Genomic DNA, 26667 nt, shown 5'->3' with positions numbered 1-26667 from the left:
AAAAAAGAAAATTATATATATATAAATAACTGCAGGCCAAGCCACAAGAATGGTTTGAGGAGCACATACATACCTACAGTGAACCACAATTGGTCCAGCATGGGCAGGATTCAATGATTTGACTTTTTTCAGGAATTTCAGCATCCCAATAGGTGTGAAAGGCACCCCAAAATCCGGCCAGCTGGTGAAGTGGAGCTGTGTGACGAGCCTTGGAGCTTTACATCCCTCGTGGAGCTGCAAGAACACCCAGGCTCAGAGCTGATATCTCATTTTTCATGCACAGATTAATAAACAAACTGCTGTGGTCATTTATGGCTTCATTCCCTGCCACACTCAGAGCCTGACTCAAGGATTTGGAGTTTTCAGTGCATGTAAAATACAAACACTATTTCACTAAGTGAAAATATCATCTATTATTAATTTGCAGTGGGATAATCCCAGGACAGGATTGCAAAGAATGAGACAGACTCTTCCAAGTTGCCAAAATATAGCCAAATTCACTCATTTTTTTATCAGTGCAATTTTTTTCCTCAAAAGCTCAAGTCCCTGCTCCTGTGCTGGGCTGTCACAAGGCATCATTTGCTGTGGCCCTTGGGGACAGAACCTCTCACAACCCATGGACTGTAGAGGATGTTCGGTGGGCAGACCCTGCTTCCCTGCCTGGCCTGGGAGAGGCCCCCCACCTTTCTCCCCTTGCAAATCAGCTGCTTGAATTTCTTCTACGCAAATATGTGAGGTTTTATCAGCTTTTCCTAAGGCTTAGGGAAAGCCCCCAGGAGCAGCTGTGTCCTCACCGACTGCACGCAGAACTTGCGGATGGTGTAGTCCACCAGCACGATGCAATCCTCCACAGACACACGGATATTCCCGTAGGTCCAGCAGCCCTGGTCAGGCCAGTACTGGTAACACTTCTCCTGCACAAAAACACAGGGGAGTTTAGAACCCTGACTTTGCTTTCACTGCTGGGTGCTCGTGGGGTTATTTGAAAACAGGGAAGGTGAGTACAGCTGTGAGTGTGCAGAGCTTCTCATCTGGCACAAGCAGCTTTAACACCCTGCTGCTGCTGCTTCTTAAACTGAGGCAGAGAAGGTGAGAACAGTTTTGAAGCTGTTTTTTAACCTGTTCAGCCCCACATAGCTTTTGTTTCAGTTTGGCAGCTCTGTTACAAGGTGTCCAACTGTAGGCAGGCACTGTGAGGTTTGGACGTTGTTTTCCAGCTTTAGCTGCAGCCAGTGAGAAATTCAAAGCAGTTCTCATCTGGAGCCATTGGGAATATCCACATTTACCAGCTCTGGCTGCTCACACTGGGAATGGACCCTCATGGACTGGCTTTGCTGTCTGAGCTTCCCCAAGCAGCAGTAGAAGTGCAGGAAAATAAAGCCCAGGAGGCAAACAAGGAATGCCCGTCCTCAGGGGAGGAATGGGGGACAGGAAGGAACAGCAGCACCCTCACAACGAAGCAGCTTTAATTTCTCATTGTTTAGTTGACAAATTGGGCATTTTGAAACCTAATGCTCAGGAAAATGAATGGAGTTTTTACGTTCACTCCTAATCAGTCCCATCCACAAGTGCAGCCTTACACTGGGATAAAACCATTGGAGCTTTCCTTTGGCTGTGAGCTAAGCAGGACACCACTGGCTATCAGAACTTTCTCCTTCAGATCAACTCATATAAATGGGTATTTTAGAAATGAAAACTGTGTTTTGGAACAGAAACGCAGCTGTGCTGACAGGGGCCAGGGCAGGAAGTGGTCAGAAATGCACCTGGCCAAACCCTGAGCAGCCACGACTGCTTCTGCAGCACAGGGGACATCCCAGAGCAGAGAGTGAAAGCTCTTTACCTCTTTTCTTTCTTTCAGGTTGGTTAACATGACAATAATGGCCGATTTCTGCTCCCAGATCATCCTCCAGAAGTCATTGACTGTTTCCTGCTTGGGTCCTGCAGACAGAACAGGGCAATGCTCAGGAGAGGGGATGGAGCAGATCCCAGAGCAGCCCCACACCCCTGCCCTGGGCACCCACCCAGAGCTGTGCTTGCTATGGCCTGCACAGGTTTGGAATACACCAAATATATATATATATATATTTATATGTTAAATAACCCCCCGTGTTTTCTTTTACATAATCATGCCCCCAAATCTACGTTTTTAGCAGAAATCTCCTCTCTTGAAATATTCATAGAATGACAGAAGAGTCTGAGTTGGAAAGGACTTCAAAGCTCATCTCCTTTCCACCCCCTGCCATGGCAGGGACACCTCCCACTGTCCCAGGCTGCTCCCAGCCCCGATGTCCAGCCTGGCCTTGGGCACTGCCAGGGATCCAGGGGCAGCCCCAGCTGCTCTGGGCACCCTGTGCCAGGGCCTGCCCACCCTCCCAGGGAACAATTCCTTCCCAATCTCCCATCCAGCCCTGCCCTCTGGCACTGGGAAGCCATTCCCTGGGTCCTGTCCCTCCATGCCTTGTCCCCAGTCCCTCTCCTGCTCTCCTGGAGCCCCTCCAGAGTATTTATTCTTAAATACTATTTAATCTTGTAACCAAATTATAGCAGGAGCAACATTCAGCATTCCTACTTCGCAGCTCTTCCCCATGCCAAGGTCCAAGGTTCCCACAACAAACTCAGAACAGATTATCAGGAGACCCCAATTTTGGAGAAGCAAAGAGGATCTGGAGGGGGAAATGAGCCTCTGCTCAGAGCAGAATCTCCAGGTCTAGAGGCAGCTGGTCACCTCACACATATTTCAAGTTCATTTCAACTGTGGCCTCTAAATCCAGCCTCACACTTGACCACCACCTGCAGCTAAAAACAACCTTTAAAACACATCTATGATTAAATGTGCTCAGCCCTAAGCTGTAGAGAAGAGAGAAATGAGAACAACTTACCTTGTGCTGCTATAAATTTATTCTTTTCTTTATAACCCTGTGGAAATAAACACCACAGCAGTTAAAAGGTGAAAGGCCAACATGTGCTAGCAGAGAATTACTTCTTGAATTCCCAAAGTTTGGCCAGCTGTGGGCAGCTCTCAACTCACATCTATGTATGATGCATTAATGTAGTCTGAAGGTGGGACTCCATCAATTTGGGTCAAAATCACTCTGGAATGATCATCTGAAAGAAAACAAGCACATTGGCAAGCTCATCAACCTGAAATATGGTATTTCCTTGCAAGCAGGAGGCCTGGAAAAGCACAGAGTTCCCAAACCACAGACAACACATGAAGAGCATTTCTGACCAGTGGAATTGTTATTATCTGAGTATTTGCAGCAAATGAACGCTACCAGCAGCCTGCTCAGTGCCAAAATTATGTGTCTGGTTTAAAAGCAAAAGGAATGGCTTACATGGCAGGATGTTGGGATATCTGTTCTTCTCCCTGTTTTCTTCCTTATTTGCCATTTCAAACGTTCCCTGCACATATCCAGATGTTAATGACTGAAAAGAACAAAGATATAGAGTCCATGTGTTAGAAAACAAATCATTCTGACTTGCTTAGGGAAAATGTGCATCCAACAGAACTGAACATATTTCAACCTTTTTCCCTCAGTAACTTTCACTACTCTCCAACAGGCAACTACAACCTGGCAGATTTCACTCCAGAGAACAAGTTCAGATGTTGGGGAAAGAGAAGGAATTTTTTTTCCCCTCGGAAATCACAGTTATTTAGCAAATTGGGAAACCCTGAGCTGCTGCCTGGAGCTGCCATCTGCCGCGGTGGCTCAGAGCGCGCGACCCAGCCGTGCCAGCGCCACGCTCCACAGCCACTTACAGCACCCACACCGGGCTCAGGCACACAGACACGGCTGGGGCCTGAACCCCTCAAAGCTAAGGACATTAAATATCCAACATCTCGCTCAGCAGGTCAAGGCCCAGCCCTGGCTGGAAAGGAGGAAGGAAAAATAATTTGCGGGGTTTTTACGCAGTGCGAGCGCGAGTTGAATTCTGAGAGTCATCAGCAAGAGCTGAGTGCAGATAAATTTAGTCTGGCTTAAAAAAATAACAAACAGTCATGGAGGGCAATAAACCAAAGGAAAAAGAGAGAGAAGAGTGGAAGTGAAAACAAGGAGGTGCCCAGGGTGGAGCTTCTCCACAGCTGAGATGCCACTACTGCAAATGGACAAACCAGAACTGAATTTCATGAAGTTCCTTTAACTGAGCTCCAAAACCCCCAGAGCCAGCAGGGTGGATCCCACCGAGGTAAAACCCCAGCGGTTTGGGAAGGCACCACCACCTTCTCCCACTCTTGTACCTCCCACTGCTCAGTTTGAGTCACACAGGGCAAGGAAAAACATGGTCAGGGAGGGCACAGCTGAACCAAGCAGCCCTGGGTGGCTGGCAGAGAGCAGGGCTGGAATTTCCCCCTGGAAACACAAAGGTGTTGTCAGGGTGACATGGGAGGAGAGGGGGGCACGGGGAGCACTGATCCTCCACCACACAGGAAACAGCACCGAGCTTCTGCTGGGGCTTTGATGGCACGTAAAGCTGTGAATGCAAAGGAAAGGAGGTGAAAAGAGGGTTGAGAAAGAAAGCTGCTTTCAGCAGACTGAAATTCCTTAGGTGAATGAAGCTCATGGCTTTTTATCAGCCCATATTGCTGATTAACATACATTTATGATTTATAAAATACAAACTCATTTCTTATACAAAAAGAAGTAGTGGAAGGCGTCCTGTGGCAGGAGGTTGGAACTGGATGATCTTTAAGCTCCTTCCAACCCAAACCCATTATGTGATTCTATGAAATAATTATCTTTTTAAACACAATTTCTTCAAACTTAAAGTCAGGCACCCAAGTTTCAATTAACAGTCAGCCAAGTTCTGCATTTCCATGTGAAAAATGCATGAAAAGTAATTATCTTTGGCAAAATCACCTCTCCATCCCCCACTCCTGACCCCTGCAAGGCCTTGGCATCTTCCCAGGAAGCTCCTTGTGCCCCAGAGTGGGTGGTGAACCCAGAGCAAGGGCAGAGCCCAGCTCCCTGCTCCCACCCACTGGGGAGGATGTGATTCATCCAGGATGCTCCTCAGCACATCCTCCCCATCACCCCCAAATCACGAGGAGCTGATGTGTCCTGCTGGTACCGGGTCATCTGCTGCCACCACACTGACCTGTCCCTGCTTGGCAGGAGCCCTAAAATCCAACTGAAGCTTTGAGAGGCTCAGCCCACCCCAGATCAGCACATTCCCTCCTTTTTTACCACTGAATGAGCCACGGGGATGTCTTAATCAAGCCAGAATTAAAATTTCAAAAGAAAACTCTTACAAGAAGCTTTTTAGTAATTAATCTGAAAATCCAGGCAATAATCCCGAACTTCCAACATCCAGCTTCCATTAGGGATGATCAACAGAGGTAGGGGTCTTACAGAAAAGAATAAATTTCTTTTAAAATTGTTTTCTTTTTTCCTGTGAAGAAAGAACACACTCTTCTAGTGCCCAGTGTTCACAAAGGAATCACAGAACAAAAAAAGAAGGAGCTTCTGTTATTCTGGTGAGTGTCCAAGGAGTGCAATGGACCTCTTAAGGGTCATTCAGGCTCTAAGGACAAAATCAAAGGTGCTGGAGAACACCATCAGGCACATAAATCTAAGAGAACTGTCCTCAAAGTGTCAGGAACTGTCCTCAGAACTCTTTTCTGCCTGCTGGGTGTCCTCATCTCTCAGTGTCTGGTTTATTTTTACCAAAAAAATCACTTGGGACCAAACTTCTCAGTCCTGGGCAGCGCTGGCTCACAGGGCTCACCATTTTCAGCCTAAATTTGTTCCTAAGTCCCACTGGAGCCCCTTTATCTGCATTCCCAGAGATGCCCGGCCCCTGGCATGTTGGATCAGGAAGTGTGGAGCAAACACTGCAGTGGGCACAGACCTCTGGAGCATCCCCAGGGCAGGGCTGAGGCACAGGACCAGAGAACCATGGAATGGTTTGGAAGGATCTTTTAAAGCTCACCCAGTCCCACCCCTGCCATGGCAGGGACACCTCCCACTGTGCCAGGCTGCTCCCAGCCCCAATGTCCAGCCTGGCCTTGGGCACTGCCAGGGATCCAGGGGCAGCCCCAGCTGCTCTGGGCACCCTGTGCCAGTCCAGGTCCAGCAGGACCCAGCAGCTCCCACCCCACGGCCTGTGCCACGTAGAAAGCTTTGGACACGTCCAAATTCTGCAGGATTTGGCAGCTGTGGCTCCATGGGGCAGACACAGGAGTCACCTCAGGGGCTGAGTGCAGGGGGATGTGAGTGCTGTGAAGGAGAGGGCAGCACAGGGGTGTCTGTGCTGAAGGGTTTGCATTTATCAGCCCCTTTCCTGCCAGGGCTGCATAACAAACCTTGGAGCTTTATGCTCCAACATCAATCACTCAGATTTCCAGCTGCCTTTGCACCTTCCTTCCCCTCTCAGGCTGGAGAAAACAGCTCCTCCATCCACACAAACAGCCACAGGAAAAAAACCACATCAAGCATCAACCCCATCCAACCCCCAACCCCACCACTGCTCATTTTTGGGGACCAGACCCCAGGCTTTTTGGGTGCAGACAGAATCCCACATGCTCACAGCACGGGCCAGAAAATTACCAAAGCAAAGAGGGGTTTAAAAACCGAAACAGATGGTTTGTTTCACTCTGAACCTCAGAGCAAATTAATCCGGAGAGTCAAAATTCACCAGCGCACACCTTGTCAACCTGGTTCTCACTTTCATTTTGTCAGCCTTGATAAGGATTTCCACAATGCTCCCTGTCTGGTAAGGCAAAACTCTGTGGTTTAAATTTATCATCACCCAAACTGCAGCTATAAACATGCTCCCAGTTAAGAAGGTAACTCAGCAGCCTGCCTAATCAACACGTGCATTGGTTCTCACAAATCCACGCTTGACATTTAAGCTCCCGCTTTGCTTCTGTCTGTGGAGGGAAGTGAAAAGAAGTTATCAAAAGTCTGGAAGAGGCCCCAGATGCAGGCTCCTGGTGGTGTGTTTCTCCACAGGAAGTGGCCCTGCAGCAGCTCAGCACAGACTCCGGGTACAGCTCATCCCCGCGACCACACTCAGGCTTCTGGGCACAAAGCAGTGACCAAGGCCACCCTGAGAGCTGAGATACTTCATAGAAGCTCTGTGCTAGGGCACGGGAGCAGCAAAAGGGGAAGTGGTGGGATGATAGCAACGAGCAAAAAGCCAAATTATCAGGAAAAAAGAAGTCAAACCCCACCGGGGCAATATTGAGGCCACACTGCATCCTCTCCTCTAAGTACTTCCCACAGAGGTGAAACACCCAGAGCCCCCAAAACCCTTCCACCACCATCACGAAAATCAATGCCAAAGAGATTCAGATTCAGTGTTCCTCTCCTCCAGCTTCAGGCAAACATTAAAGACCTTCTTTAAATGTTAGCCAGAGGCAAACAGTCCATACAATACAATTTGGCAACAAATAGCAGTGAACATTCCAGGTTTTATCCAGATAAATGTCCCCACCCATGCAGAGCCCACAGGAACACCACCAATCACGCACCAAACACAGGAATTACTAATACTTGCAGATATTTTGGTTTTCCTCCCATTTTTGGCCATCCACGTGTAAAAACTCACATTAAACTCCTCCCTAAAGAGCTTCCCCTCGTCTGCTGAGCGTATCCGGATTTCCTCCTCCAGGTTTTCCACTGGGATAGGGAAATACTTCTTGGGGCCCGAGGGAGACCTGCTGAGCAGCATGACCCGTTGCTGTTCTGTCAGGACAAGGGCAGCATGTGTTAAAGGCACGGCCAGAGCGAGAGATTTCCAACTACAAATTAATCTTTATGCTGAAAGATGCCCAACCAAACTTCTACCGTGACACTCTGAGGTGATAACGGTGATTTAAAAGAAATAAAAAACTAAATCATAGGCCAAGTATCGGTGAAATTAATGATTTCTGTATTTACACTGGATTAAAATGTGACCAAGTTTTATTCAGAAAAGGAGCAGGTTCTTTCTGCTGACAGGACAGGGACTGCATGGGCAGCTTTTGGCACCTGTCACCGAAGAGATGCTGTGAGATTATTTCATTTAGAGGGGAAATAATAATAACAATAATAATGATAAAAATTTATCTTTAACTTGGCAGCCACCAGAAACTGTGCCCTAAGAGGAGCTGCTGCCCCTGGGCACAAGCACCAGCCCAGCAGGAAGCTGATGGGTATTTTTAGGGTTTTGACTTTCCCTCCAGCTGCCACCCTCTTTAACTCACTCATCACTTCACACACAGCGAAGTGCAACTGGCAAAACCCACAGACTGATTCGTTTTTATCTTTAAGTGTATCATTTTTCTCTGGGTTGTGGCTAAAACAGCTTGCACGGCCTTTCCAGGTTTGCTGGGTTTGAGCTGGGCCCCACAGCGGAGCCAGCCCGGGGATCCCCGCGGGCAGAAACAAACCCAGCACAACTCAAACCAGTGGGAAACATTTTTAACTCCTCAGAGTGTTTTATTTCACTGCCTCTGGCTTAAAACTGCCCCATCTCAGCCCCTACTTCCCGTTCAGAAACCACCCAGTGTATTCACAAAGAGTTAAGGACCTTTTACCCCATTTTAGGAAGACATACTGCAATTCTTTCTCGAAATCCAAAGATCAGTGTCAGAAACGCGGATCTCGGCCGGCATTCTGGTAAAACATCTCCCAAGCGCCCAGGCAAGTTTTACACAGAAACATTTGCTGTATCACAGCTTAAAGTGAAACTTAATTCAAACCACCAACTGAAAATTCAGATTTTATACAGACTACTTGAATATGGATTTCTAAATATGGATCTCTACTCCAAGGCCAGGTTGGATGAGACAGCCAAGTGTTGGAAGGGGTTGGAACTGGATGAGTTTAAGTTCCCTTCCAACCCAAACCATTTGTGACCGTATTTTTTTAAACTATTTTCTCTTTAATAACAACCCTGTCAGTTATATTATAAATAAAAGCAAACATTGAGTAATTGTTAATTAGAGAACAAGGCACACACAAACAAACCTGAGAGTCTGAAAGCAAATCTCTCCATACCTTGCTCTTCCAAGATCCCATTTGGCATCTTTTTGTCTCCGGAGCTCACCACGGCTTTCCTGTGTCTCCTGAACCTGGAGCAGAGACACCACGTTAGCCTGGGCACCTCTGCTGAGAGGAAGCAGCATTTCCCCACAGCCCTTTCTGACCCACCATGTAATTCTGGAGAAACTCTTTCTGTTCATGCTGGCAGCGCGAGCAGGGCGGGCACGGCCCCGTCTGTGCCGCGCCGAGGCTCTGCCTCCCCTTTTGCTTCCGTGGGAGGGCACAAAGGATGGGGCTGAGCCACTGCACGGCCCTACAAACACCCACCTGAAAAAGTACCCCACCAGCACCACGAAAATGATGACCACCAGCACCAGAATGAGCAGCGAAGTCAGCAGCTCCTTGTGCAAGTTGTTCTCCTCGGTAGAGTCTGGGGATGGAACACAAGAAATGTGGAATATTAGACATGGATCCTCCTCTGGCGCAAAAGCTGTGCTTGGTCCATCAAAAACTCTGTCCAATAATCTGCCTCTACTTACTAAAAACATCACAATCACTTGGCACAGGCAAGCTCAAATGGAAAGTTATTTTTTTTGTTTGTTTTTAAATTTTTCCCCCCCTCTTCAAAAGCACAACCAGACCACCCATTTCAGAGAAAATCAAGGATACTTTCTTGGAATGCCTGGTTAAGCAAGGGATTTACCTGTAGTCAGAGAAAGCTGAACAGGTATTAAGCTGAATTTGAAGTCCATTAAAAGGTCTGCTGCAGTGCCCTTATGCCCATCAGCTGCTTCTCAACCAGACAGAAACCACCCAAAAATGCCACCTTTCATATAGATTTTATTCACTCATATTCTATATAAATATACAAGCGAGTAGGAATAATGAGATTTTCCTCAGAATGGAGATTAAAGAACATCTTTGTTCTATCTGGTACAAACTCTGAGCCTCACCCTTCTGTTCCCAGTGTTTTATGCATGTATCTCTTTACCTTTCATTATGCTTCTGTAACCTTTTAGTTCTACTGAATAATTCAATATAGAACAGATTAAAATCATTAAAAACCCAACATGTTTTATTTAAGGGAGCCAAACTCCCAGCCTGAACCTTCAGCAAGCAAAACACAAACCTACAACCACTCCTCCAAAATTAATGCAATTTCTGTTGCTGCTGGTATTTTAGATTTTTTTTCCCTTTTAAATTACATTTACACACTTCTAATGGGTTTTTTTACCATTCCTACAGTGGTCTTTGAGAGCTGACAGATGGAAGGGTTGGATGGGATATTGGGAATTGGGAACTGTTCCCTGGGAGGGTGGGCAGGCCCTGGCACAGGGTGCCCAGAGCAGCTGGGGCTGCCCCTGGATCCCTGGCAGTGCCCAAGGCCAGGCTGGACATTGGGGCTGGGAGCAGCCTGGGACAGTGGGAGGTGTCCCTGCCCATGGCAGGGGTGGCACTGGATGAGCTTTGAGGTCCCTTCCATTCCAAACAATTCTGGGATTCAATCAAATATTGAGGAGCACATAACACCTGCAATAACTCAGAAAGGATTCATATGGATCAACCAATTACCCAGAACTGATGGCTGCAAAACCATTTGAGTCTTGGGAGCAGCTGGGAACTCTCTGTGTGCTCAAGCAGGGTGTGAGGGCATGGGAAAAAATCCCTTTAGAGGCACAGGTGAGCTCAGGACACACAGGGAAAGAAGGTCTCGTAAGTCAACATCATAATCCAAAGCCAGGGAAGGCAATAAAACGCACGAAGAGATGACATTTAAGTGGTGTATAAAGATAAAAGTGACAGGCATGACAAAATTGTAATCAGAAGCCATGACTTGGCAGGGTTTCAGGAAATCACTCTTGGAAGGAGTGTCTGGATGAAGATGAATCACCACTGAACACTTTCTGTGCGCTGTTTTGCAACTCCGTCTGGAAGCCGAGGGCTGACGGGGAAACAAACACAAAAATTCCCTATTTTTGCCCCTCGCAGACAAAATGCAGCCACTTCCACCCACTTTTGGAGCTTAGAAATGTCACCCTCAGGATCTCAGAATGCTCCAGGATTTGGGGGTTTGTGTTGGCTCTCTTTAGCTCTGTGACAAGACCCATGACGTGAGGGGGAAAAACAACGAGTTTGTCTCACAAGACAGTTGAAATTTCCCTCAGACAATTACACAATAAAAAAAATCACCCATCTCTTCCTTTCACAGAACTGCTGCACCATTTTTGGGGTGTCTTTGGAGAAGTGATTCCCACGTAAATACTGAAAGCTCAACCCAAGCTGGGAGAAGTTGAACCTTCTGCCAAATCGCTGCCCCCATTTCTTTAGCCAAGGGCAGAGCACCCCTGCCACGACTGATTTCATTCTCTGCCCCAAGATGTCACCTCTCCTCCTACCATTTCACAAGGAAATTGGGTCAAAATCCACAAAAGGTCCCTTCTTTGTACCTGGGCACATCTGTTCCCAAATCCTTGCAGTTGTTCACCAATGCTCACTTGCAGAGCCTGTGAGTGAGGCGCGGTGTGGTTTCATTTTTTACCTGCAATTTGTTTTAATATCAGTAAATTTATAGAAGTAGCCCAAAAATTGCATGAGAAAGTTAAAACTGAGCTTAGGCCACTGCAGACCAGAGGCTGAAGCATATCTGGCCAACACAACTGTCCCCAGACCAAGGAAGGTTTTAAGGGGAGACTGAAACAAAGGCCTGAAATAATTTTTTAATCCCTACTGCTTCAAAAATTCATGACTGAAACATCCCAGTAAATGGATGTGGTGGAGGCAAATCCTCCAAAGCAGGGAAACTTTTCCTCTGCTCCCACCCCAAGAGCTGTGGCCCAAACCCACTGGGATTTCTGCTCACAGCCAGCCAAAGATCATCCCAAGGGAATTTTTTTAGAGATATAATGAAAAAGTGACTTCAATATTCACCAGAGAGGGGGATTATCACCAGGAGGGTGCTGACAGCTCTTGTGCTTCCCCTGGCACCCACCAAGGCTGACTCAGGGTTCTCCCTGGCTCCATCCCTGGTGCTGCTGGCCCGTGGCTCTTTCTGGAAGCACATCACCATGTCCTCCAGGGTTGGGATGTTCCCACTTCCCATTTGTGTCAAACACAAAGCCAGCCCCAAGGAGAATGGGGATTAACAGCAGCGTGTGCACATCAGTGATCCTCCTTCCACATTCCCTCCCAAACTTTGATTTTTCTCCATCCTAGGATCAGCTCCTTTGCATTTTTGGGTAAAATGGCCCATGAATAAAAGTGTGATTAAAACACTTTTTCCCCCTCCACAAAAGCAAGCCAGCAGGGCAAGGTTTGCCCTAATCCAGAAATTATTCTGGTAAGTGACACAGAACAAAATCTTGTTTAAATGAGCACAGGAGAAATCCCACAATCACCAACTCTATTTATGCACAGGTCTGATCTTCTTTTCAAAAACCAGAGACATCACAAACAAACATCCAACAGGGAATATGACAAAACCCACACTAAAGCCTCTCAGGCTATTTTTGGAAGAGAAAACCCCAACCCTGCCATGCCTTGGCTGCAGGAAGGCAGGAGCTGATAGGCAGCTGATAAGCAGGAGATTTGTTTGCTACATGTGAAGCACAAACCCAAATCAGAGAAAAATATTAAATAAAGGAAGGGCAAAAGAAAAAAGACAGGTAGGGGAGGGAAACCAGCACCCACAGTGGCAGAAAACAGGAGGCAAGCAGCAGTAAATGCAAGTTTCATGTCTCAGCTGAATCCCACTCAGGCAAAGCCAGCACAGCCCAGCTGGCACTGCAGGCACAGAATCACTGAGCAGTCTGGGCTGGAGGGACCTTTAAATGTCACCCAGTCCAACCCTCAATCCGAAACCACCTCTTTCTGGAGTTCTGCTTTGCAAACTAATTCTTGGAATTGAGTGTCTACCAGCAGAGCATCCCTCTGGCATTTAAATACCAAGTAAAAGGAGCCAGATTCCATCTTCGTAACTCAGTTTTCTGATGTGGCCTCATTTTTCCCATGAAACAACCACGAGTCTTGCAGGGAAGTCCCACCTCTGGGTCCCTTCTGGATATTTCAGAGTCACAGAATGGTTTGGGTTGGAAGGGACCTTAAAAATCACCCGGTGCCACCCCCTGCCATGGGCAGGGACACCTCCCACTGTGCCAGGCTGCTCCCAGCCCCAATGTCCAGCCTGGCCTTGGGCACTGCCAGGGATGCCAGGGGCAGCCCCAGCTGCTCTGGGCACCCTGTGCCAGGGCCTGCCCACCCTCCCAGGGAACAATTCCTGCCCAATATCCCATCTAAATCTCCCCACTTTCAGCTTAAAGCCATTCCCTGTGTCCTGTCCCTCCATGCCTTGTCCCCAGTCCCTTCTCCAGCTCTCCTGGAGCCCCTTCAGGCCCTGAAAGGCCACAATTAGGCCATGCCAAAGCTTCTCCTCTCCAGTCTGAACAATCCCAATTCTCCCAGCCTTTCCTCCCAGCAGAGCTGCTCCATCCCATTAAACATTTCGGTGCCTCCTCTGGATTCATTCCAGCAGCTCCATGTCCTGTGCTGGGGACCCCAGAGCCGGACACAGTGTCCTGGGTGGGGTCTCTCCAGAGTGGGGCAGAGAGGGAAATAATCTTATTTCCAGCATCCCACTGACTTGCTGGAAGTTGAAACCAGCACCAAACAGGACCCCCAAAGCTGCCCCATTTCCTGCCTCTTAACCTGCAGCTCCTCTGATATTCCTCCCCTCTGCACGTTCCTGCAGCGGCGGTGGAAAGGAACGACAGGATTCAAAGGCACCAACCCCATGAACGCTGGCGGAGTAAATGCCAGTGGAATGTAAACATTTGGAAAGGTATTTAAAGGTTTACAACTGCTACTCCCAGGCTGCTTCCACATTTCAGCTACTCAACAAGTAAAAATACAAGAGGAAGTAAAACAATCCTGTCCATGACTAATCCTGGAGAATTTACAAATATTGGAATTAGCAGGAGTTATGTGAATGTCATGGACAGTATCATGAATAAACAGTCTGTAGCAAGGATCTGAGAGCATTAAGCTGTCTCTACTGGAAATATACATTTATTTATGCAAATTCTAATAAATACTAGCTTGGAAGTTGGAACGACATGGTCCCTCCCAAGCCAAACCATTCTGTGGTTTATTTATTTAATACAGTTGAATATCTGGACTATATATCAGGGCAGCTTTCCAGTAAATGGCAGTGCAATAAACCCCAGAATATTCTCATTTTCTGAAAGGGAAATTTCAAGGTAGCAATTTCATGGCAGCAATTTCATGGTGCTCTTGTAGGAAGTAAAATGGCAGCAGAGCTAAAAACCAACCCATCCAGACAAGGCAACTGTGTTTTAAATAAGAATAAAGCTGATGCTGTAATTCAGCAAATCTTTGAAAAAATCAAGGCAGCTCAAATAATGACATGAAATAATTTATACCAATTCCTTTCAGAATCAAAAGCAGCTTATCTTTTGGGATCACTCATCAAATTAGCATGCAAAAGGAAAGCTGGATTTTTTTTAGGATCTTTTAGTTCTTTCTACAGTCTGTTAAATGGAGTTTTCTTTATGCTTCAATCAAAAATCTTTAGTTTTGTATTTAAAAGTGCAGTATTAGTTCAAAGGCTATCAAATTTATTAGATAATCCTGTTATCTTGGAACTCTTTCTGCAGCAATATATTTTCAGTGTGCACCTACTTGTCTGCCAGACGAAACTCTTCCTCCCTGTGAAGTCAGGAAGGCTTTGATATTTTGGAAAAACAGTTTAGTCACACCAATCATTTCTGTATCATATCACTGAAATTAAGATTTAATGAAAATAGGGATGATCAGATTACTCTTATCCATATTATTGGACTTAAATTCAACACAATTTCAAGTTAATCTTTGAAGATGAACAACATTAATGGCAAAACTCCCTTTGTTATTAAAATTATGGGAAGTGATAAAACCAACAAGTGACTTCCCCTTCTCAATTCCCATATTCTTGCATATTCAGCCCAATATTAGTAACTGGTTTTTCTACAGTTCCAGGTGCCAGACAAGATGCAGGGGCCGACAATGCTCCAGCGAACCAATTAATTAGCAAATTTACACTCAGCTAAAGCTTCACTTCTATTCATAATTTGGTTATTTTGGGAGCACTAAGCACAGCCACACTCAGATTGTCACTGCTGATGGTGGGGCCCCTTGTTCCCCCAACCTCCACTTCCCCTTCCAAGCTCTGGGAGTGCCCAGGAAGAGCTGCACCCACCCTGCCCCTGGATTCTGGAGAAGGCAAATGCTCACACCTAAATTAGCAGCAAATCAAAGACAGCTTTGGGCTGGAAATACCCTCAAAGATGATTCTGTCCCACCTCCCACTGTCCCAGGCTGCTCCCAGCCCCAATGTCCAGCCTGGCCTTGGGCACTGCCAGGGATCCAGGGGCAGCCCCAGCTGCTCTGGGCACCCTGTGCCAGGGCCTGCCCACCCTCACAGGGAACAATTCCTTCCCAATATCCCATCTGAATCTCCTTTATTTCCATTTCTCTTACTACAACCAAGAACCGAAACAATCCAAGGGGCCATGAGCCAAGCCTGGCGTTTGATTCCTGCTCCGCTCTCCATCCCCAGGGGTGTAAAGTTCACGGGCAAATTAAAAGCAAATAAAGCACAAATCAGCCTCCTATAAACACTGGGTGTCAACAACAGTCACCTGAACAGTCGTCAAGACTTGGTCACATTGTTTATATGGGACATCAGCAGCTTTATCTTCCCTGGCTTGGGCTGGAAGGGACCTCAATGATTATCCCAACCCACCCCTGCCATGGGCAGGGACACCTCCCACTGTCCTGGGCTGCTCCAAGCCCCAATGTCCAGCCTGGCCTTGGGCACTTTTATAAAACCCTATTCCCCCTGAGAACAGCCCCTCCCCAGGACTGTCACGTGTTAGGATGTGGTTGTGGGAGGCCTTGAAGAGGAAGAAATCCTGCAAACAGAAATGAGGATGAATAAAAGGTGCTGTGGTGGCCCAGTGAGGAGGAGATTGCTCTCAGCTCCAGGGACAACACTCCCCTGTTTTTCACCTGACAGGACCTCACACAGGACACCTGCACCTCACCCCCTCTTCGAGTCTTCTCATGAGAAAACACAGAACTTGTGTAAGGTTTCCTCCTGGTGTTTAAATACATCCCTCCTGCTGTCTAATGAAAATTCACCTCCTATTATCCGTGTCCACATCCCATCAGATCCCCGGGGGCAGCTCCTGGGCCGGGCAGCTCCTGGGCCAGGCAGACCTCACAGCCCAGGCAGGAGACTCCCTGTGCTCCTCCACCTCTCCCAAAGCCATCCTGGGTTTTCCCATCCATGGGAAAGAGAAAGTGAAACCCCAACACCACTCACGTGGAGACCAAACCCACAGGGCAGCCAGCACCATCAGAAATATGTTAGTGGGGTCAAAGTCCTGCAAAAACATCCTGGACTGTGCCACCAGGGAAACCTCCCTGAAGTCCCTTTCCATGCCCATCCTAACCCCACAGATCATGTCCTTACTGGTTGTTGTGGTTGTTTTGGGCAGTTCAGTTCCATTGGGTGGCAGAGCTTGTGCAAAAATAAAACTAACACAGAGCAGCAGGAGCGAGCAGGAATGTTCCATCCTGGACCTGGAAGAAAGCAAAGTGAAAGATAAATTTTCAGGGCAAATCAATATTATGGGGTTTTTTATCTCGTGGCAGAAGGAAGAAAAAAGAAAAAGCAATATTTGCTTGAAATTTAAATGTATTATTGTTTTATACTCTCCCATTGCCTTAGCACTGAATGTTCAGTTCTGATGTAAAAAGAAAAAGAAAATACCACTTGTGCACACCAAAAATTCATTAAGGAGGTCTTAAATCCAACAACAGAATGGCAACATTCAGCCATGGTTCAAAGGTAACATGAGAAATCAGGGCAGAAAAGCTCCATCCATAAAAAAAGGTATCTGAGGACACTGAGGCAACGAGCCTGGAAGTCATTCCCAGAGATAAGAGGAAAATTCATAACAAAGAGGAAAAGTTTTTACCACCAAACAGACCAGAAACACCAGAAAGTTTAAAGTGCCTTTAGCACACACTTTTCAGAGTTCCCTTATCCCACTTGACTCCTTTATCCACAGGTAAGGTGCTCCATGCATTAATTCCTTGGGAGAACGTGGGCCACAGCTGAGTCTGCTTTCCAAACACAGAATTTCGGGCTTTGTGAGACCAGAAAATCATTTCCAGTGTGAAGAAAGTTACAGGAAAGGTGTGATGAGAACGTGCTGTCTCTTAATTAAGGGAAATTCATAGATGGAGATAAATAAACTGGTCTAGAAATACTCCAATCCCTCTAAATCGAGGTGGAAAGTAACTGTTGTTACAGATTTGCTGTTTATTTATCCAGTCCCTAATGAACAGATTAATTAGGAGAGGCTGCCATCTCAGCCATTAGCCAGTCCTGCTTGATTTAGAAATATTTTCACACAACCTTTACTTTGTGCCTTCCACAAATGGCAGGATTTATCCAGATGGTGGCTCTGCAGCCACTGCTAAAATTATATCCCTGGAAATGCTGCTCACCAGAGCTCCCTGTTTCAGGGTAGTACATTGAATTTAGCAATTTCCACAGGGTATTACACAGCCCTGCCTAACAACACACTAAAAAACCCAGGAACTTGGCAATCATTAGAAGAACCAGTAGAAAATCCTACCTTTCCATGTAAAGAGGGATAATCCACCTCAAATAATCCCTGGATAAGCTCAAGTAAAGAAAAATCTCCCGTAACAACAACTTTCACACCACCTTTTCGCCACTCTCACAGCTGTGCTCAGAAGTGAAATATTCCAAGTCATTCCCAGCCTCTCCAAAGCCCTGTCCTACACCCAGGAGTCAATTCAAACTCAGCACACACCTGGTATTCCTTGGATACACAGCTGGAAGCTCAGTTATTTTTTTCTCCAACATAACGAGTAAAGAAAGAATAATAAAGAGTATTATTAGCATCAAACTTGATTTTCTTAATTTTTTTCCCCAGTCCATCTCCCTACTAATTTACCCCTTCAATTCCTTCTACTACTATTTATAATTTAAGCAGACTAAATGTCTTACCACCTAATCCCATTCTTGGGGTTTTACAATCCCATTCTTTCCCAATCCCATTCCTGGGATTAGACAATTCATTGTGTTTAATGCCTCAGTGCAAACTGTGCCTGTGTCGTTTTTAACATTACGTAAACGTCCCAAATTAACAATTTATAATTATATTATATTTATAATTATGGAGCTCGGGACACACAGCAGCAGTTAATGGAAACTGAAGGGAAGGGAAAGGAGGAAGATTTGGAAATGTGGAATACAACCAGGATAAAAAGTGGAATTAAAAGGGAATTGGTGCTGAATGCTGGGATGCTTTCCACCCTCAGCAAAGGCTGCTGAAATCCACTGGAATTTCAGGTAATCAATCCTGGAAGTGGCTGATTTTCCAAGGCAGTGCTGAGTTCGCTCTCTCATCCTTAAAATACATCCAGCTCCTTAAAAAAACCCTACAGAATAATTGGAGTTGCTGGAAGGTTTCCAGGAGACCGGAAAGTGAAAGGAACATCAGCGCTTCACTCCAAATCCCTGTCAGGAGGGTTTTCCAGATGCCAATTCCCTGCCAGACCCCTGGAATCTGTTCTCTGGGATGTGATGAAGTGTGGCTGGAACACTCTGTGGTGTCCCACAATTTATCAGAAATAAACATAGCGACGAAGATTATGCAAATTCTGAGCTCTCGTTTTTGGCTGAAGCCCTTTGCATTTCCACCTCCTGAAGAGAGGAGGGGGAAAACTCCAAGGAAATCCAGGAGCTGCAGCAGAGCTGGATGCAAAGGACTGGGCTCAGCAGGACCAAGCACTACATAGGACCAAGTAGAGAACCATGGAATTAAGGTTGGAAAAGACCTTTAAGATCATCAAATTTAAGTATTCCCCAGCACTGCCAAGGCCACAGTGCCCCATGTCCCCAAGTGCCACATCCACGTGGCTTTAAATCCCTCCAGGGATGGGGACTACACCGCTGCCCTGGGCAGCTGTGCCAGGGCTGGACATCCCTTTCCATGAAGAAATATTCCCTAATTTCCAATCTAAACCTTCCCTGGCACAGCTTGAGGCCGTTTCCTGTCCCTTCTCTTCCCACTGGCGCGGATGGGGAGGTGACCAAGCTGCAACCCCACAAAACCACCGTGAACTTTACTCTATATTTATATTTATGGCCTTTACACACAGGCCTGCAACGATACCATTTTCTGAACCAAAAAACCCCACTGCTGCAGGCACAGCAGCATTTCCCACATTTTCCTTCCTCACAAAGGCACAATGTCATGATACAGCCTGGTAAAACAAGAAGGAAAAAGCAGTAACAACTCTCCCGGGAGAACAGGCAGGGAGAAAAGCACAGCTGAACAAGGAAGGACAACCACGTGCTACCAAAGAAGCCTCTTGTTGATAAAAGTGGAAAGCAAAAGACCCAGGGAGAAACAAACTGTTATTATTATACAGCTCTGCTGTAGGGCAACTGCTGCCCCTCCTGGAAAAAAAAAATAGGAACTGCCTTTAAAACCACACAGGAATACAGTGCATTTATCGACTTGGATCCTACTGCATCCAGCGTTGCTCCCTGGGCACGCACGGGTCGGCCTCTGCTCCCACGGAAATAGCAACAGGACGAGGACTGGCCTCAAGCTGTGCCAGGGAAGGCTCAGGCTGGACATCAGCAGGAATTTCTTCACAGAAAGGGTGATTTGACATTGGAAGGGGCTGCCCAGGGAGGTCTGGAGTCCCCATCCCTGGAGGTGCCCAAGGAAGGGCTGGATGTGGCACTCAGGGCTCTGGGCTGGGGACAAGGTGGGCATGGGGCACAGCTTGGGCTCCAGGATCCTGGAAACCTTTTCCAGCATCAATGATTCCATGATTCTGCTCTGAATGGCCCAGGCACTTTGGGTTTATGTTTTTCAGTTCCATGCACTGATTTTTTTCTGTAGTTTATTACTACTCTGGGACACTTCCCACTATCCCAGGCTGCTCCAAGCCCTGTCCATGCTGGCCTTGGACACTTCCAGGGATCCAAGGGCAGCCACAGCCTCTCTGTCCAAGGAGGCAAAGCACTTGGAGTGTAAATGCAATTGCACAGGGATCAGCTCAGGAATCGGGGCAGCCTGTGACACCTCTGGACAGCTCCTCCCGGGATCGCTGCAGCCGCTCCTCGCACAGCCCGAGGAGGTGCCATGAGGCCAGCCCAGCTCCCCAAAACGTGAATAAATGGCATTATTTCCAGGGATTAATTGATTACCACACATGGCTAATTTCTATTTTGGCCGCAGAACTGAATCCTCATCTGACCTGACAGCTTAAGAGTAAAACCTGGGCTTTGAGAAAATAGGCCAACAAAACCTCCGTGGTGTCACGTGGCCCTGCTACAGATCTGGAGCCCTGCTCCTTTTTCCAAGGATGCACCAGCTGCTTCAGAGCAGGTTAAATTGATACCCATCCCTTGCATCCTCCTAAAGCAGGAAAAAATCAGAGAAACACCTCAGGTAACACAGAGGAGAGTGGAGATACTGTTGGGATTTGTGTTTTCCCCCCAGGCTTTTGAATCCCAGAGCTCAGGTCATGCCCCAGACTCTCAGTGCTATAAAAGTCGTATTTGCAAGGATAAGGAGCATCAATTCAGAAAACAGAACTGAAAATGAGAGACATGAAAGCATTGTCACTGTAGGATGACAAAGCCATTGGCCACACTAAGTGCCTACCCCAAAATTTTGATAGTTTAATAAAAAAACCCAACAGAAACACCAGAAAGGCAACGAGGGGACACAGCCACCCTCTCTCCTTTGCTCTTCCTGCTTTCCCTCCATAAACCCCAACACACTGCTCGTCCCTGTAAAGATTCCCCAGAGCAGCTGGGGCTGCCCCTGGATCCCTGGCAGTGTCCAAAGCCACGTTGGACAGGGCTTGGAGCAGCCTGGGACAGTGGAAGGTGTTCCTGCCGTACAATGGGTTGGGCTTTAAGGTCCCTCCCAACCCAAACCACTCTGTGATTCCATGATAAGAATCTCCAGGCCCAGTGTCCGTTTCTCCAGCTGCCTGGAGGTTCCCCTACCTGGAGCAGGTGAGCCGGCACGGCGGCTCCTTCCTGGCTGCAATCCCAGGCTCCAGGAGCTGCTCCCACAGCTGGCCTGATTCTCTTTTTCCTCAAGCTGTGGCTTCAGGAGAGCCAGGGACTGTGTGTGCTGACCCATCCCAGGCACTGCCAGGTTACAGTTTAACTGGAATTGCTCTCCCATGACCTCCTTCGTGGTTAGGGCTTTACTGCCCCATTATGTCATCAGGGTAGGCAATCAGTGCTGCAGCATTCCCAAAGAAACTGTTCCTCTGAATTCCGTGTTTACAAGATAACTGGAAAGAGAAGTGGTCCTCCCTTTTCCAAAGGAACAGGGTAAACCTGCATCAAGATGCAATCATGGAATCCCAGAATGGGTTGGGTGGGAAGGGACCTTAAAGCCCATCCCGTTCCACCCCCTGCCATGGGCAGGGACACCTTCTGCTGTCCCAGGCTGCTCCAGCCCCATCCAGCTGGAGTTAGAGCCTTCCTGCCTCGCGTTTCCAAGGAAAATGAACAAAGAGCTCCAGGAAGTGCCAAGTCCCACAGACCCCTCTGACCACACCCAGGCCCTCCATCCCCATCCCCACTTTGGGAACCAAAACCTGTGGAGCTGCAGGACCTCGGACTCCTGCCCTCAGCCCACCAGGGACACCCCACCCTCCGTGGGCCATCAGCTGGAATCAGCTTTTCAGAATTCCTCCTCCTTGGGGTAACCATTCCACAGGATCTGTTACTTGGAGTTAGACATCAGGCCCCAAATCCAGCTTCCAGAAGTTTGATCAAGTCCCATGTTTTGACCTGCTTTAACATTCATGAGCTTTAAAAAACCCAAACAGATCAAGTTTTCACTTTCTTAATTTTGAACCCTTGTAATTCTTCCTCAGAGCCTCAGGGCGTCCTAAAATCCAGAGGAAAGAAAAAAAAATGGACTTGAGATGTTTGTGGAGATGTTTGTGCACGTGTTCAGTGCAGCCCAGCAAGAAACTGAGGAAGGGACCTCTCCACTTGGGAAATATTCCTCACAACTCAGCCACATGACAAATTAGAAAACGCTCTGTGATGAACATTAAATCTCACCATAAACCCCGTAATTTTTTAATGGGACTGTTTACAGCACACTCACTGTTGGGGTAATTGTACAAATAAAAACCAGGCAAGCTTTGTTTCCAACCCCTTCAGAAATAACAAGAGAATTTAAGGGATAAATATCTAATTTTTAAATAATTTGTAATTTAATATAACCACCCATAAAATGATAACTGACTGTAAAAATTCCTCTTGTATTCCATACAAACACCCTCAGTAAAGATCATTTCAAAGAGATGGCAATAATTAGATTTAAAAATTACAAATCAGAAGAATCATTTACACGTAAGACACCGAGCGAGGCAAAGCACCAATTAACTGAATAAAATCAATTTCCATTTGGAATAATCAAGCTTGATAGACTGTCTTACTTATTTAGTCACTTTGTGTCTAATTCAGGTGGACAAATTATTACATTTGCTTTGATTTCCATGGAAGAGGAGGTCAGCAGATGTGGCAAATCCATTATTTGTTCTAAAAAAATGATGTTTAAAGAGAAATGACTCAATACAGACAAGAATTACCGCCTTTGTAATACCAATTTTGAAATTCTACCCAGTTCAGCTGGTTCTGTGTGTGTTTCCCAGCATCCTGAGTCTCCAAACCCAGCCTATCCCGGAGAACACGAGTTCCAATCCATTTCAATTAGCAAGGCTGGGATCTCCTGGGAATATAAATCACAGGTTGTCACCAGCAGATTAAGCACTGCATTAACAGGGCTGCTGCAGCCAGGATTAACTGACAGCAGTGACACTGGGGGTGACGTGCCAGCCTTACAAAGTGACATTTCCCGCTTGAAATGTGGTGGGGGAATTTTTCCATCAAGGAGATTCTACAAATGCACCCAGGACTGGATGGGCTGGGCCAGAGGAATGGGTTGGACCTTCAAAGGTCCCTTCCAACCCCAATTATTCCACGGTCACCAGGAGGCAGCAGCACTGAGTGTGACAGGGATCCCTTTTCTTCTGTTTCCAGGTATTCTTTGGCACCACTGCTCACCACATAAAGCGGTGGGGTCGATATTCTGTGGGATAAACTGAATTAAAACCAGGATTGGCTTAGATGTTTTTAAAACCAGGAGCATAACGAACCATGCAGCCTTAATTTGGGAAAAATCTACATTGCCTGCTCGTGTATTGCACATATGGCTTATCTGCAGCCCCCCAGCTCTGGAAATGAAGGGGAAGAAAAAGAAGGAGAGCTTTATTTTCCATGCCTGAGTGGCTCTGAATGAAGCAATGCAGGGGGCTGTGAAAATACTGGGATGCCACATCTAAAACTACACAGGTCAGGCTTGGAACAGGCATCTGTCAGATCAAAAAACTCCATCAGAGAATCATGAAAACTTTTAGGTTGGAAAAGCTCTCTGAGACAGAGTCCAACAATTCCCAGCACTGCCAAGGCCACACTGCCATTTGTCCCCAAGTGTCACATCCACACAGCTTTGAAATCCCTCCAGGGATGGGGACTCCACTCCTGCCCTGGGCAGCTGTGCCAGGGCTGGACAAACCTTTCCATGCAGGAATTTTCCCGATATCCACCCCTGAGCCTGCCCTGGCCCAGCCTGAGGCCGTTCCCTCTCCTCCTGTCCCTGTTCCCTGGGAGCAGAGCCCGACCCCCCCGGCTGCCCCCTCCTGTCAGGGACTTGTGCAGAGCCACAAGGTCCCCCCTGAGCCTCCTTTGCTCCAGGCTCAGCCCCTTTCCAGCTCCCTCAGCCGCTCCTGGGGCTCCAGCTCCTTCCCAGCTCCGTTCCCTGCCCTGGACACGCTCCAGCCCCTCCAGAGGCTCTCCTGTTGGGAGGGGCCCCAAACTGCCCCCAGAATTCCAGGTGTGGCCTCCCCAGTGTCCAGCACATGGTGACCACATTAGGAAAAGAGCACACAAAAATTGGAAGGAACTACTTCAGAGAGAGAGAGATTAAAAATATTTTCAATTCAAAGCTCTGTTTTCACGCTGCAATAAAAGAGGTCAGGATGACTAATGAGTCCTCTCACAGATGTACATTTACCCTCAAACACTTTTTGAAGAAGTCTTTAGCCATTTTTTGCACTTTCCTGACCAGCTTTTGCAGGAAATATCCTGCAAAACTCAGCAGGTGCATTTCTGAAGGGATCATACAGTTCCAAAGTCAACACAGTGAGGACACTATTTCACTATTTCTTACCTGATGTATAGAAAATTGTTTAAATATTTCCAAAAATCTTAACAAATTTCCTGTAGTTCCTTCTGTTATAAAAAACAACCCCAAACACAAATAAGTAGGTTAATTTGAAGTCTCCTAATCATATCTTTTTTAAAGATTCATTTGTGTTGTGTCATGAACTGAGGCTTTAATCATTAAGGAGGGGGATAAAATAACTCCTACCTAAAGCTAAGTGTAAAGTCCCATGATTTCAGTGTAATTAATTAAATGAGTCATGTTTTATTTAGGTGCTTACACAAGCACAAGAGGATTAATTCTAAATAAAACCAATAGAGCTGTAAAATGCTCATTTGGAAAAAGGTCCTTGACAAGTTCCCAAGGCCAATCCTTCACCACAGGCTGGACCTATCTTGTTCCTGCCATGTTAGTCTGAACTGCTCATCCAAATCTCCAGTTCTTCAGCATCCCTGTCGTGGGTTGGCCTCTGCCCCCTCACACAACACCTCCTGCCCCTCACAACCTCCCAAAGCCAGGGATGGCTCCAGCCTGTTCCCAGATCAGAATTTCCCAGAGGCCACCCCAGGCTGAAAATGCCCAACTCCATCTGAAAGCCAGTTTGTCCTTCCCCTGTGTCAGCCCGAGTCCCATCCCTGCACCCACGTTACCATGTGGCACTGGCAGCTTTGGTTGCCCATTCCCTGCTCACCCCAGGCAGGGCAGGAGCCTTTCCATCATCCTTTGGTGATGAGGAGAGCAAATCCACCACTCTTCCATCTGTTCCTTCACCCACCTTCAGCGTTCACAGCGGAGCCCCTGCAGGAACATTCCCCTCAGGGACACAGAACCCAACCACGCTCGGCCATCTCGTGAAGGTGCAGCTGCAAAGGAGCACGACACCACCAACTCCACACAACCAGAAGTCTTTTCAGAAACCACAAAATTCATGAGAAGCCGATTCTTCTCTTTTCAGTCCCAGAGAGAACTTACTTTGTGTCAACTGCAGTGCCCAGTTGTGCCTCAGCCAGCAAACTGCAGCTCTGAGGGGACAGCTCCTCACTGCAGTGACAACCTTGCCCTGAAATGCCAGGTCTGAGCCCAAATCCCACTGCACGACAGCTTCAGCCAGAGCACAGCCACAAACTGGGAAGCAGGACAGCAGATCCTGGAGCTGGATGCCACCATCCCTCCACCTGCTCCTGTTCCAGTGTCCCACCCCTCCAACCTCACCTTGCTCCTGTCCATGCTCGGTGTCCCACGCCAGCTGCCAGCAGGTGACTCCACACACAGGAGCCCTTCTCAGCCAGCTGCTTCCATTCAAAGCACAAAACCTGCTGCAGAAGTATTCCTGGAGCTGAAGGATGTTTCTTGAGCTCCAGGAAGAGCTGAATTAGCTGCCTGCAGTATTTAAATGCCCATCTTTCCGCAGGTTCGTGTAATCAATCCCCTGAGGTGAATCTCTGTTGTGTGACATTTTTGCAGAAAGAACTGACTCTTTTCAGTTCATGGGGTATTTTTACTTCTCCCCTGCAGTTGGGCTTGGACTTACTCCCTTTTTTTCAGGCCTCTTTCACCATTTCCTCCTCGCTGACATTCTGGGTTGCGGCAGCAGCGGTTCTGCAATGCAGGGCTGAGTGCATGCAATTAACAACTTGCTCTCAGTTAGCAAAACGACTTGGGGAGAGCCAGTGGCACCTCCTGTACCTGCTGCTGACGTGTGAAAGAGTTAACAGAACCTTTCATTAGCGCTATCAGCAGCCAGCCACGCAGTTTTATATATAGAAAAGCTTATCATGAGTGAGGAGCCAGCCCGCCCTGGCCCCTCTTTCCCAGCAGCATTTGAGGAACGTCTGAGTAAGCCCAGCTTTTGAAGCCTGCAAAGAGGAGCCAAGCTATTCAAAGAGAGTGTGGGAGAAAAGGCCTCGGCTGATTTTGGGCAGAGGAGGTTTATAAACTGCCTGGGCTCCTGCTGGTAACCCCAGCTTGCTCTGTCAATCCCTACCCCGAATCACTGGGAATTCTAGATCAGAGGCAGAAGCCTAAAAGACACTTGAAAGTTTCGAGACAGAGGCTCGGCACAGACGAAATCACATCCAGAGCCTGAGTTCCAGCTTGAAAGGGGGTGAATCTGTGGAGCCACTCCCCGCAGTCGGTGACAGGGACAGAGGTGGCAGAGCAGGATGTCAGTGCTGAGTCAGCAGGAAGCCCCAGGCTCTGGCCACTGTCACTGTCCCCACAGGGAGAGGAAGTGGTTGTGACTCCGGGGCTGGTGGTGGCAGCTGTGACACCCAACCACGGCTGCCACCTCCACACCCCCGCTGCTGTCACTGTCCCCAGGG

General features: G+C 47.4%; 1 protein-coding gene across 1 annotated transcript in view; it reads right to left on the bottom strand.

The window, feature by feature from the left end:
• The window catches only part of PTPRE (protein tyrosine phosphatase receptor type E), a 56100-nt gene that overhangs the window by 6126 nt on the left and 23307 nt on the right, over positions 1-26667 (bottom strand). Inside the window, exons 4-13 of the mRNA XM_042018517.1 lie at positions 16498-16607; positions 9297-9399; positions 8985-9058; positions 7552-7688; positions 3336-3426; positions 3029-3105; positions 2880-2916; positions 1841-1938; positions 795-914; positions 74-234 (exon numbers count right to left, since the gene is read on the bottom strand). Coding sequence (XP_041874451.1) covers positions 74-234; positions 795-914; positions 1841-1938; positions 2880-2916; positions 3029-3105; positions 3336-3426; positions 7552-7688; positions 8985-9058; positions 9297-9399; positions 16498-16607 — 1008 coding nt within the window. The remainder of the gene's footprint in view (positions 1-73; positions 235-794; positions 915-1840; positions 1939-2879; positions 2917-3028; positions 3106-3335; positions 3427-7551; positions 7689-8984; positions 9059-9296; positions 9400-16497; positions 16608-26667) is intronic.

Source organism: Corvus kubaryi, unplaced genomic scaffold, assembly GCF_017639235.1.
Source record: "Corvus kubaryi isolate FWS band 111438036 unplaced genomic scaffold, C.kubaryi_AGA036_p1.0 138, whole genome shotgun sequence".
Classification (NCBI taxonomy): domain Eukaryota; kingdom Metazoa; phylum Chordata; class Aves; order Passeriformes; family Corvidae; genus Corvus; species Corvus kubaryi.
This window is presented reverse-complemented; position numbering and strand designations above follow the sequence as displayed.